At 46.5% G+C, this 13,129-nt stretch overlaps 1 protein-coding gene across 4 annotated transcripts in view; it reads right to left on the bottom strand.

The window, feature by feature from the left end:
- psd3l (pleckstrin and Sec7 domain containing 3, like) overlaps positions 1 to 13,129 on the bottom strand; it is a 118,105-nt gene that overhangs the window by 80,304 nt on the left and 24,672 nt on the right. The window contains exon 1 of one of the 4 annotated variants that reach the window (XM_051120339.1): positions 12,585 to 12,696. The exons of the other annotated variants lie outside the window; for them this stretch is intronic. Coding sequence (XP_050976296.1) covers positions 12,585 to 12,652 — 68 coding nt within the window. The 5' untranslated portion in view covers positions 12,653 to 12,696. Of the gene's footprint in view, positions 1 to 12,584; positions 12,697 to 13,129 lie in introns of those variants that run through there. 4 annotated transcript variants of the gene reach the window in all.

Here is a 13,129-nt window from a genome sequence, read left to right as displayed (position 1 = left end):
TGCCGTGACAGGTAGGGTGTTCTCAATTCTCAAAAACTTCCTATCTCTATTATAATTCATTGTTATTATAAATCTGGTCATTGTTATGTCTGTTTGTGGGTTTTACAACTGAAGAGTTCAGATGCAAACGCCTCTAAATCCATCTCACGTTTTTCTTTAAAATTAGCATTTCTTTCTGGCACTTTGTATAGGTTTCTATGTAGTACTGATACTTCTGATTGGGCTGAGGCTGGAATTTAGTGAGTTTGAAGTAAAACTATTTGATGGACGTATAATATGTGTCGAGAGCATTCACTCACTATCATTATCTCATTTTTGACCGAGATGGCTTTTAGCTGGTTTTGCATTCTGAACTCTTCAAATATTTAACCAAGAAAAGCATTCAAAAGAGCTTGTGACTAAACTTTGTATCGCCATTGGATCCTCATATTGTCAGTCAAACCTCATAACTCCACCCCGTCTTCATTCAGAATGAAGTGCTGCAATGCTCGGTTTGCAGTTAGACATCTGCTTCTTTGCAATGCAAGAGTAAATAAAGAACTGATGTTTGAAAAAGTGCAGTGTTTTCTGCACTCAAGAAACGCTGTCTATAAAAGATAATGTTCTGCAGAGAAGTGTCTTAGCATTTGCCGTCTAGCTGTAGCCAATATGATTTCATACGTTTTAAATATCCTGTGCATAAATGTTCATCTTTTATATTGTAAGATTTTTGCCAAATGTATTAAACAACAAGAAAACCTGAGTGCCCATATAGCTTTAAGAAACTGCAATTAATTCACTGCCTCAGATGCGGTCATTCTAATGACGGACAAAACACATAACCTCGGTCATTCGCATTTCAAAAGCCTTAACTCCATTTGAGCATGATTTTCAGAAAATGTTAAGAGCAAGTGTCTGATCACATATAAAGGCAAAATACCAACCCTGACAACTCACTGTTTAATAATTAGAAGAATAAAAAAAGCACGTTTTAGTGCTTAGTGGTGCGCTGTGGGATTTTCTTACTTATCAAAAGGTTGGGAAACACTGATATAATTGATAAGTGGTTCTTTATAGTTGCTAAGGTGTTGCTATGTGATTACTACATTGCTCTCAATGTTTTTTAGGGCACTGATATCCAGTTGCTATGATTTTGGGTGGTTACTAGGTTGTTGCTACTGTATGTGATTACTAAGGTGTTCTGAGTAGAAAATTGCTATGCAGTTGCTAGGCTTTTGGGTGGTTTCTAACATGTTGTTACAATATGTGACTACTAAGGTGTTCTGCTGGTTTTAAAGACATTGATATGCAGTTGCTATGATACTGAGTGGTTACTAGTCTGTTACTCTGTGATTACTAAATTGTTCTATGGTTTTTAAGAGGCTGATATACAGTTGCTTGGGTTCTCGGCAGCTGCTAGAGTGCTGTTTGTCAGATAAGGTATTCTGAATGGTTTCAAGGGCACAATGTGGTTCTTAAATCCAAAAAACACTACACAACTGTCATGATGATTATGAATGAAATTTGGTCTTGTCAAAGAAAGTAAAATAGCCTAAATTATGTCAGTGATTTCTCTCATTTTAAAGACATTACCAAGAATTCCTTTTTATTCTTTTTATTTCTTAACTTTTTACTTTTTCTTAAAGGTTGTTAGAAAGAATATTTAAATCAACTTCAGAACAAATAAGTTGTTCTTCATGAATATACAAACATAATGAATAGCCATTCTTTAAAACTAATCTTACATGAAAAAGTTCATTAAAAAAATCAGATACATGACACAAAATAAAAAATTTTTATATACACAGTTTAATTATATATAATAGTTCTTTGTCAAATGGATAAGGAAATTACAATGCCTTGAATTTCTCAGCTGTTGGAATGCAGTGTTAACAGCACCATTGGGAGCATTAACGTTTGCTAAAATAATGAAAATTTAAATACGCAAATAGCATTTTATGACTTTTGTTTCTTTTGTTTGAACCAAAATGCAGTTTAAATGCAGCTTCAAAGATCACAAATGTGTTTGTAAACGATCCCAGCTGAGGAAGAAGGATCTTATCTAGCGAAACGATTGGTTATTTTAATAAAAATAATACAATTGATATACTTTTTAATGTCAAACCCTCGCCTTGTCTTACCCTGCCTGAACAGTTTTTGTTCCAGTTCATGACAGTTAGTGTATGTCGAAAAACTCCCATCTTATGTTCTCCCTCAACTTCGAAATCGCCCTATATCGCTGTTTTACCTTTTTTGTTAAGGGTGTTTGATCTTCTTTGCATGTCTATTATATGGAGAAAAATCCTGAAATCTTTTCCTCAAAAAACATAATTTCTTTACGACTGAAGAAAGAAAGACATGAACATCTTGGATGACAAGGGGGTGAGTACATTATCTGTAAATTGTTATTTTGTAAGTGGAGTTCTTCTTTAAAAACAGAACACAGTGCACACAGTGCACATTAAGCACAGTGGTTCCCAAACCGGGTCCCACAGAGGAGATGCTCCAAGAACTGTTGTGGGATAAAGGTAAGTTGGTACAAGTTATCTGAGCATCATATTTGTAAAATATTGATTTAATTTTTGGGAAATATTTGCAATTCGCACACAACACGCAGTAAGAGGCTAATGTAGAGAAACCCTCACCTGTCCCTCAACTAAAATGACCAAAATTGTTGCAGGCAAGCCACAAGAAAACTGTGTGAGTGGAGAAATTAAAGGTCGTTAAATGAAACGGGTCTGTGTGCGGGACAGTGAGCCGACAGACGCCTGGCATCGGGCTGCTAGTGCTGACTCACACCTCCAGCACTGGCACAATCCCAGAGCGCCGCTGAGAGCCACTTCCTCTAGAGCAGCTGAGTGCCCATGATGCCCAACGGAGACACCCCATCACATGACATCAGCACCTGCCACACGCGCTGTTTACCTCCGCGTGTGTGACCATGTGGAAGTAAAGGGTGACACCTCACAGAGCAGAAGAACTGATCACTGCAGTAATCAGCATTACTGAGAACAGTGCTGAAGAATATAAACAGCATTATGACTTAAAAAAAGCAATTAATTACCTCCCAAACAGCCCCATTTCACAAACACACTATTACTTATGCAGAGTAAATACGTACTGACATTAACTGCATGTTTGTGCATTTAAAGCTCTCTGTGAAATACTGCAGTCTATAAAGTCTAGATGGAAGGCTAGACAGTCTGTCGCAGACGACATCACATTATTGATGGAGCTGCTTGCAATAATGACATCATTAGAAAACCAGCAAGGGAAGGTTTATGAAGACATGCTTTGAATGTTGGTTTGTCAAAGCCTTACCAGACAGTTTAAAACAGCTCAAAAAGTCTCTAAGGATATTAGGATGTAAAACAAACCTTTTAAGGTGCACCCACATTTACCACAGGTTGACAAAAAATTACACAGGTGAAATATCATTTCAGCACCCTGTTGAAATAACAGAATATGCTGGTTAGGTATGTTTTGAAGCATAGCAGCTGGTTATGAGCTGGTTTAAGCTGGTCATGTGCTGGTTAGCTCCTGCTCAGGATCAGCTCATGCCAAACTTAGTACCAGCTCAAACCAGCTGCCATGCTTCAAAACATACCTAACCAGCATATGCTGTTTTTTTCAACAGGGTTATTTTGTGAGACTGAAAGGCTTCCCCAGCAGATTTTGCAATGAGTTTAAGTTAGTTACAGAAGGCTGCTTAGTTTAAAAGTGACTAATGTGTGAGCTGCGCTTCACAGATTGCTACAGTATTGACAAAAGTCCTTTTTTGCCTGCAAAATTTCACCGAAATTGTGTCAACAACTTGATCCTGATGCGTAATTTACGAGGGGCACTCAATGGCCCTTACATGACATATCTTATCACATTGATTCCTATTGACAAGACAGGATTCCCCATCAGAATTTGCCAAACTGCAGTAAAATTGTCAATGCACCTAATGGATTTGACTTTTACTGAAATTTTGTTAACATTCCTGTTAAAAAAAATTATTTAGTTGCTTAGGACCACCTTAGGACCAACACATTAACAGCTTAATTCAGCTCATAACCAGCTTATATCCAGCTAAGGACCAGGCTGAACCATCTTATGGCCAAATGAGGACCAGCTTAAACCAGCTCAAACCAGCTTCCATGCTTCAAAACTGTCACAAGCGCGGTCTCTGTGGCTCCCTCTGACCGCCGCCAACGGGAACCCTCCCCGGAGTATTAGCACTCCATTTCCCATCTACCCCGTACCTGGGCCGCCGCTTCCGGTTCCGGGTCCCCCCGGTTCACTTCCGCCAGTCGGCCATTTTAGACGCGCCGGTTCGGCGTGTTCTTCGCGAAGTTTCGTCTAAGTCATGTTAGCGATCCTGAGCGTTTTTTCGGACTGTCTTTTCGTTGCCAACCGGACTGTTAAACGTGTGAGTGAACCTTTGCTGCCTGCCCTTTTTCGACCCACGCTATTGTCTCGGATTATCCCCTTTGATCGCCGCCGGCCCCGACCCATTGCATGGACTATCGTTTACCCCATTGGATTACCTTCACCACACCTGTCCGCCGTTGCTGAACCTTGCCTGTTGACACAGTCTGTTAAAATAAAGCTGTTGCACATGGATCCCTCGTCTCCGGATCAGTCATTGACTCGCTTACAGGAAACTTCGCCGCTAATGGATCCAGCAACTGTCAGCCAGATTACCTCCGAGCTCTCTGCACAAGCATCCACCCTGTCGGACCATCAACAGCAGTTACGTCACCTTACCGGCCTTACGGAGCAGCTCGTCCAAGCACTCCAGGGACTCCGGATAACTCCGCCAGCCGCTGCACCTCCCGCTGCCCCGCCCGCTGCCACCGCATCTCCGCCGGGAGCTCACGCGATTACAGCCAGCCCGCGACTCGCGTTCCCGGAGAAGTTTGACGGCACACCGACCCGTTGCAAGGGGTTCCTTTTGCAATGCACCCTCTTCGTCAACCAGCAGCCCCATTTGTATCCAACAGAAGAGGGTAAGATCGCTTTTGTTTGTTCCCTCCTCACCGGGAAGGCTCTGGAATGGGCCACGGCAGTTTGGGACTTGGATCGGCCCGCCTTTCCCTCTTTCGCCGTGTTTCTACAACAGTTTAAGGCGGTGTTTCAACCTAGTTCCGAGAGCGGTGAGGCGGGAGAGCAAATCTACCAGCTGCGACAGGGCCGACGTACCGCTGCAGAGTACGCCTTGGATTTCCGTACCCTCGCGGCACAGAGTGGGTGGAACGACGGCCCCCTCAAGCTGCACTACCGCCGGGGCCTTCGCCCGGATCTCCAGGTGGAGCTGGCATGCAGAGACGAGGACTTGTCGCTCAACCAATATATCGACCTCTCCATCCGTGTCGACAGCGTGATGCGAGCACGCAAGACCAGCCGTTCGTTTACCCCTGTGTCACTCCCTGCACCCAATGCCCTGGAAACCCCAGAACCCATGCAGCTCGGAGCTACGAAGTTGTCTACAGAGGAGAGGGAGAGACGTCTGAGGGGCAATCTCTGCCTCTACTGTGGCCTCGCCGGCCACATCCGTGCCAACTGCCCCACTAGACCACCTCGTCCGCCCACCTCGGTGAGTAAGATCACTTCGAACCTCAACCGATGTGAATTACCTGTGACCATCCAGTCAGGGAAAATTATTATACAGTCTACCGCCCTAATTGACTCTGGTGCGGCAGGGAACTTTATGGACATTGCTTTCGCCCTGGCTAATCACTTACCCCTTCTTCCCTGTGCATCTCTTTTGGCAGTGGCCGCCATCGACGGGCGACCGCTAGGCTCCGGTCAGATACGCAACACCACCGACGACCTCACTTTACGCCTCGAACCAGCACACCATGAAATCATCCGGTTTTTCCTCATCTCATCACCACAAGCACCCATCATCTTAGGATATCCCTGGCTCAACCAGCATGAACCTAACATCTCCTGGACACAGGGCACCATTACTCACTGGTCACCTCACTGTCAGCTGCACTGCCTTCGACCCACCGCGCCGGTCTCACAGCCTGCTGCCAATAGCACCATACCAGCTGACTACCAGGACCTCCTCGAGGCTTTCAGCCGAACCAAGGCCACGCTCCTCCCACCACATCGACCCGGAGACTGCGCCATCGATCTACTACCTGATTTCACTCCACCACGGGGACGTATCTACCCCCTCTCGCATCCTGAGTCCGAAGCCATGAACAACTACATCCAGGAGGAGCTGGCAAAGGGATTCATCAGACCCTCTACTTCACCCTTTTCGGCCGGCTTCTTCTTCGTCAAGAAGAAGGATGGCGGTCTCCGCCCCTGCATCGACTACCGCGCCCTCAATGACATCACCATTAAGTATCGGTATCCCCTCCCACTCGTCCCCTCTGCCCTGGAACAGCTCCGCTCAGCCAGATTCTTCACTAAGTTGGACTTACGCTCCGCCTATAATCTCATCCGTATTCGCGAGGGAGACGAGTGGAAGACGGCCTTCTCGACCGCTACTGGACACTATGAATACCTAGTGATGCCCTTCGGGCTGGCCAATAGTCCTTCCTTCTTTCAGGCCTTCGTGAATGAGATCTTCCGGGACATGCTGCACCGCTGGGTGATCATTTACATTGACGATATCCTCATCTACTCTAACTCCTACCGAGAACACATACAACACGTCAGGGCAGTGCTTCAGCGACTCATTCAGCACCAGCTATACGCCAAGGAGGAGAAGTGCGAGTTTCACCAGGAGAAGATAGCATTTCTAGGCTACATCATTAGCCCAGAGGGGATCGCCATGGATGACAGCAAGGTCTACGCGGTACGCAACTGGCCACGCCCCTCAACCCTTAAGGAGCTTCAGCGGTTCCTAGGATTCGCCAACTTCTACCGCCGCTTCATTCGTGGTTTCAGCTCGGTGGCGGCGCCCCTCACGGCGATGGTAAAGAAGGGTAACACCCGCCTCTCCTGGTCCTCCCCGGCCCTCCAGGCGTTTACCGATCTCCGGCAGCGTTTCACCACAGCACCTATCCTTCACCACCCGGACCCCAACAAACCCTTCCTGGTGGAGGTGGACGCATCCAGCTCGGGCGTTGGGGCTGTGCTATCCCAACGGCAGGGGCAACCACCCAAGACCTACCCTTGCGCTTATTTCTCCCACAAACTCACCTCGGCTGAACGAAATTATGACGTGGGCAACCGGGAGTTACTAGCCATTAAGCTCGCCTTGGAGGAGTGGCGACATTGGCTCGAGGGGGCCCAACATCCTTTCACTGTACTCACGGACCATAAGAACTTGGAATACCTTCGCACCGCCAGGGTACTTAACCACCGCCAGGCCCGGTGGGCGCTGTTCTTCACCAGGTTCCAGTTCCAAGTCACCTACCGGCCCGGTTCCCAGAATACTAAGGCCGACGCGCTCTCCCGCATGCATGACCCAGATCTCACTCAGGCCCCCCCGGGAACCATCCTACCCTCTTCGGTTGTCGTAGCTCCCGTGGCATGGGATATTATGACTGAGATCTCAGAAGCACTTACTCAGGATCCTACACCCGCTAACTGTCCTGACCACCTCACCTACGTCCCGCCTAATCTGCGTCCCCAGGTGCTATCCTTAACCCATTCCTCCCCGAGTTCAGGCCATCCCGGCATCGAGGCTACCCTGGACTTATTGAACAATCGCTTCTGGTGGCCATCCATGCGTCATGACACCATCGCCTTCGTTAAGAACTGTTCTACCTGCAATATGACCAAATCCCCTCGCCAACTGCCCGCTGGCCTACTACAACCGCTGCCCATACCCCGGCGCCCCTGGTCTCATATTGCCGTAGATTTCGTTACCGATCTCCCCTCTTCCAACGGTAACACCACCATCCTCACGGTCGTAGACCGCTTCTCGAAGGGCTGTCGCCTAATCCCGCTACCCAAGCTCCCCACCGCCATGGAGACGGCGGAAACCCTTTGCGAGGCGGTCTTCCGCTACTATGGCTTACCGGAGGACATAGTTTCTGATCGAGGACCCCAGTTCACCTCTCGCCTGTGGAAGAGTTTCTTCAAACTGTTAGGAGTGAACATCAGCCTCTCCTCAGGATACCACCCTCAGTCCAACGGCCAGGCCGAGAGGATGAACCAAGAACTGATTCGCTTCCTCCGCTCATACTGCCGGGACCATCAGGAGGACTGGAGTCGATTCCTGCTTTGGGCCGAATACGCCCAAAACTCATTACATAAGCCCTCCACCAAGCTCACGCCCTTTCAGTGTATCCTAGGGTTCCAGCCACCTTGTTCCCCTGGTCAGGCGAGCCCTCAGAACTCCCGGCAGTGAACTCCTGGTTTCGGCGCTGCGAGGAGACCTGGAACCGGGCACATGTTCACCTCCAAAGAGCAGTAAGGCGCACACAGATCCAGGCCGACCGCCGGCGCCGCCCCAATCCCGCCTACGAGCCGGGTCAGTGGGCGTGGCTCTCGACCCGGGACCTCCGTCTTCGTTTACCCAGCAAGAAGCTCAGCCCCAGGTACGTGGGTCCATTCAGAATTATCAGACAAGTCACCCCAGTATCATTTCAATTAGAATTGCCTGCTGAGTACCGTATCTCACCCACCTTTCATGTTTCCCTGTTAAAGCCCGCTGGTGACCCGGGAGGAGTGGAGAACCTAGAGGAGACCGCCCCACAGACGCCACCCCCCCTTATCATCGACGGCGAGGAGGCCTATCGGGTAAACACCCTGTTGAATTCCCGACGCCGGAGAGGCCGCCTCCAGTATTTGGTCGACTGGGAGGGCTTCGGACCCGAGGAGAGATCCTGGGTGCCCGCCGAGGACATCTTGGACCCATCCCTCACCGCCGACTTTCACGCCGCCCACCCAGATCGACCGGCTCCCCGCAGGAGAGGTAGGCCCCGGCGTCGGTCGCCTCCTCGCGCCAGGAGGCGCTCGCAGGGGGGGGGCTCTGTCACAAGCGCGGTCTCTGTGGCTCCCTCTGACCGCCGCCAACGGGAACCCTCCCCGGAGTATTAGCACTCCATTTCCCATCTACCCCGTACCTGGGCCGCCGCTTCCGGTTCCGGGTCCCCCCGGTTCACTTCCGCCAGTCGGCCATTTTAGACGCGCCGGTTCGGCGCGTTCTTCGCGAAGTTTCGTCTAAGTCATGTTAGCGATCCTGAGCGTTTTTTCGGACTGTCTTTTCGTTGCCAACCGGACTGTTAAACGTGTGAGTGAACCTTTGCTGCCTGCCCTTTTTCGACCCACGCTATTGTCTCGGATTATCCCCTTTGATCGCCGCCGGCCCCGACCCATTGCATGGACTATCGTTTACCCCATTGGATTACCTTCACCACACCTGTCCGCCGTTGCTGAACCTTGCCTGTTGACACAGTCTGTTAAAATAAAGCTGTTGCACATGGATCCCTCGTCTCCGGATCAGTCATTGACTCGCTTACAAAAACATACCTAACCAGCATATGCTATTTTTTCACCAGCGTACGATTCTTTACGATAGGAAATTTCATGAGGCTGAAAGGCTTCCCCAGCAGTTTTCGTGATGGATTTAGGCTAGTTACAGAAGGCTGCTTAGTTTAAATGTGACTAATGTGTGAGCTGCGCTTCATAGATCACTACAGTACTGACAAAAGTCCTTTTTTGCTTGCAGAATTTCACCAAAATTGTGCCAGTAACTTGATTCTGATGCATAATTTACGAGGGGCAATCCCTGGCCCTTACATTAAATATCTTATCACATTGATTCCTATTGCCAAGACTGGATTTTCCCACCAAAATTTGTCAAACTGCTGTAAATGCAACTGCACCTAATGGATTTGTCTTTTATCTAAATTTTGCTAATATCCCTGTTGAAAAAAACTGGTTAGTTGCTTAGGACCAGCTTAGGTCCAGCACATGAACAGTTTAAACCAGCTCATGGCCAATTTAGGACCATTTTAAACGAGCTGCCATACTTCAAAACATACCTAACCAGCATATGCTGGCTTTTTCAACAGGGTACAAATCTGCACAACAGGAAATTTTATGAGGCTTTAAAGTCTCCCCCGCTGATTTCGGGATAGTTCACCCAAAAATGAAAATTATCCCATTATTTACTCACACTCCAGGGATCCAAGGTGTATATGACCAGTGTTGGGGGTAACGCATTACAAGTAACGCAAGTTACATAATAATATTACTTTTTTCAAATAACTAGTAAAGTAATGCATTACTTTTGAATTTCTAAGAAAATATCTGAGTTACTTCTTCAAATAAGTAACGCCAGTTACTTTTTTCCCCATTTATTGATTGACAAATCTCCTGTTGGGAAATTGGGAGTAAACATGATGTTACCGTATTCTAGACTAAATGTGAACATGCATTAATTCATCTCACTCACAAAAAACAGATTCAGTATTCCTCAAAATGAATAAAAACGGTGAAATGCAAACACAGAATATGATGCAACCCTACAATAATTAAATATGTTAAATAAAACAAATATCCTTTATGTGTTTAATCCCATTTTATTAACCAGTGTCTTTGCTGCTGACCTTCGATGATGCAATTCAACCATATAAATAACCAAAAATTAATTTAGATAAACTAACAATTGTGCTTCAATTTTTTATAGCTGAAGAGTGATCTCCTGCATAAATGTACTTTTCTTTCAGCCTGACGTGAATAAATTTTACTTTTGGTGTAAAAGGGCTTTTACATTAGAATTGTTTTATATTAAAAACAAAGAAGCAAGTCCTGCCCAGATTTAAAAAGTAATGCAAAAGTGACGTAACACATTACTTTCCGTAAAAAGTAACTAAGTAACGTAATTAGTTACTTTTTTCAGGGAGTAACGCAAAATTGTAATGCATTACTTTTAAAAGTAACTTTCCCCAACACTGTATATGACTTCCTTCTTTATAGAGTTATATTAATAATTATCATGGCACTTCTAAACTTTAAAACGGCATAGACAGGGGTTTCTCTTCATCAGTCCAAAACAAGTCCAATAAAGTACATCCATCCATAATAAAAAGTGCCTCACACGGCTCCGGGAGGTGAATAATGGCCTCCTGTAGCGAATCGATGCATTTTTGTAAGAAAAATATCCATATTTAAAATGTAAGAATCACTTTAGCTTGCACCAACAGGTCATATACGGAAGCAGCTCCAGGCGGATATGCGTTTGTTTACAGAAGCAAAGGAAGCAAAGTTTCCTTACTTTAGTGAAGGAAAACCAGTCTCCTCTTGGTTTATATCGAAATCCTCCAACATTTTTCTTTACAAAACCTCCTTTTGAACTTCTAATCTGTGACCAGTGTGTTTACTGATTTCCACGGGCACATTTGCGTTCATCTATCACTATTGAGCAGCGCATGCACAACGCAGACATCCTACGTTATCTACCTGGGACAGCTTCTGTGTACGACCAGTTGGTGCAAGCTAGATTAAAATGATTCTTACATTTTAAATATGGATATTTTTCTTAAATTCATTGTTTCGCTACAGGAGGCTATTATTCACCAGAGCCATGTGAGGCACTTTTTTATTATGGATGAATGCACTTTATTAGACTTGTTTCGGGCTGATAAAGAGAAACACCCACCAATGCCATTCTAAAGCTTGGAAGTGCCAGGAAAATTTTTTAATATAACTCAGATTGGATTTGTCTGAACGAGGCAAGTCAGAGGGTGAGTAAATCATGGGCTAATTTTTTATTTTTGGGTAAACTAACACTTTAAGTTTTAAAAACAGGAGCCTGCTTGGTTTGAGATTAACTTTACTTCTAGTATTGACATAAGACCTTTTTGCCTTTTCACCAAGACTGTGTCAACAACTTGATCCCGATGCATAGTTCACGAGGGGCACTCAATGGCCCTCACACATTGAATCCTATTGATATGACTGGATTTCCCCACCAAAATTGGCCAAACTGCTGTAAATATGACAGCACCTAATGGATTTGTCTTGTACTGAAATATTGCTAACATCCCTGCTGAAAAAAACAGCATATGCTGGTTAGGTATGTTTTAAAGCATGGCAGCTGGATTGAGCTGGTTTAAGTTGCTCCTGAGCTGGTTCTGAGCAGGAGCTAGAAGCTTAGGACCAGCTAAAACCAGCTCATAACCAGCTGCCATGCTTCAAAACATACCTAACCAGCATATGCTGTTTTTTTTTCACCAGGGATGACCACACCTTTACCCAAATATGAGCAATTTTCTGACTGTTTTTAATTTCCTTTATCATACGATTAAATATCCTGTATTTTCACTCTAGACTGAACTGTTCTTACACAGCAATAAATTCTCAGCAAATACAGGTAGTGGCTTCAATGATCTGCAGATGAGTAATGATGTTACAATACAGGCAACTTTACATTCATTATAATGTTTCGAGTTATTATCATTTCTGATGTGCTTCAGGTTCAGCCCACTGAAGAGGGAGGGGAGAATCACACAAAGACAGGAAAGCTTCAACCTTTCAGCTGTAGAGGACATTCACAGCGGACAGACGCGAGAGCTGCTGCGGAGACGTCACTGCAGTCACACACACTCACTCACACGCACGCACGCACCGCCGGGAGCAGCTGCCCGTGTGAATCGCCACAGCGTCTGAGAAGCGTGTCATGCAAGCCGAAGGTCAAGACTTACTGGACGGACGCTTGCTCGTCGTCGGACAGGCCCGGCTGGGAAAAGCAGCCGGACACTACGGAGCCCATGAGAGTCGGTCGGCGGTGCGTGAGGACGAACTCCTGATGTGTCCTACCGTCCGGCCAAATGCTCAGCTCTGACCTACATGGAGACGGCGCGTGCGGTTTCCTGCGGGCTGCTAGGACACGGCGGTCTGTTTGTGCTTATTCATTACTGTAGTGAGTCTCATCACTACAGCCGCTGCGCTCAACTCCGGCGTCTCACTCCATCTGCGGGCCGGCCAGGCGGGCAGACGGATGGAGGGGGGGCTGGGCCGAACACACGCGTGTGTGAATGGAGCGACAGAGCGATGTGCTTTATTTACATCCATCATGCTCTGGGGCACGAGGCTGCAGCCTGCGGTTTGATGCTGCACTGGAGCTATAAATAACAGCAGGGCTGATGGGTCTGATGATGAGGAAATGTAGCGTGATTTCTGACGAGTGTGCGGGTGAGGATGCATGTTTACCGATCACTATTGTTATGCTGTGGCACACTGTGTTTCT

The sequence above is a fragment of the Labeo rohita genome, chromosome 10 (assembly GCF_022985175.1).
Source record: "Labeo rohita strain BAU-BD-2019 chromosome 10, IGBB_LRoh.1.0, whole genome shotgun sequence".
Classification (NCBI taxonomy): domain Eukaryota; kingdom Metazoa; phylum Chordata; class Actinopteri; order Cypriniformes; family Cyprinidae; genus Labeo; species Labeo rohita.
This window is presented reverse-complemented; position numbering and strand designations above follow the sequence as displayed.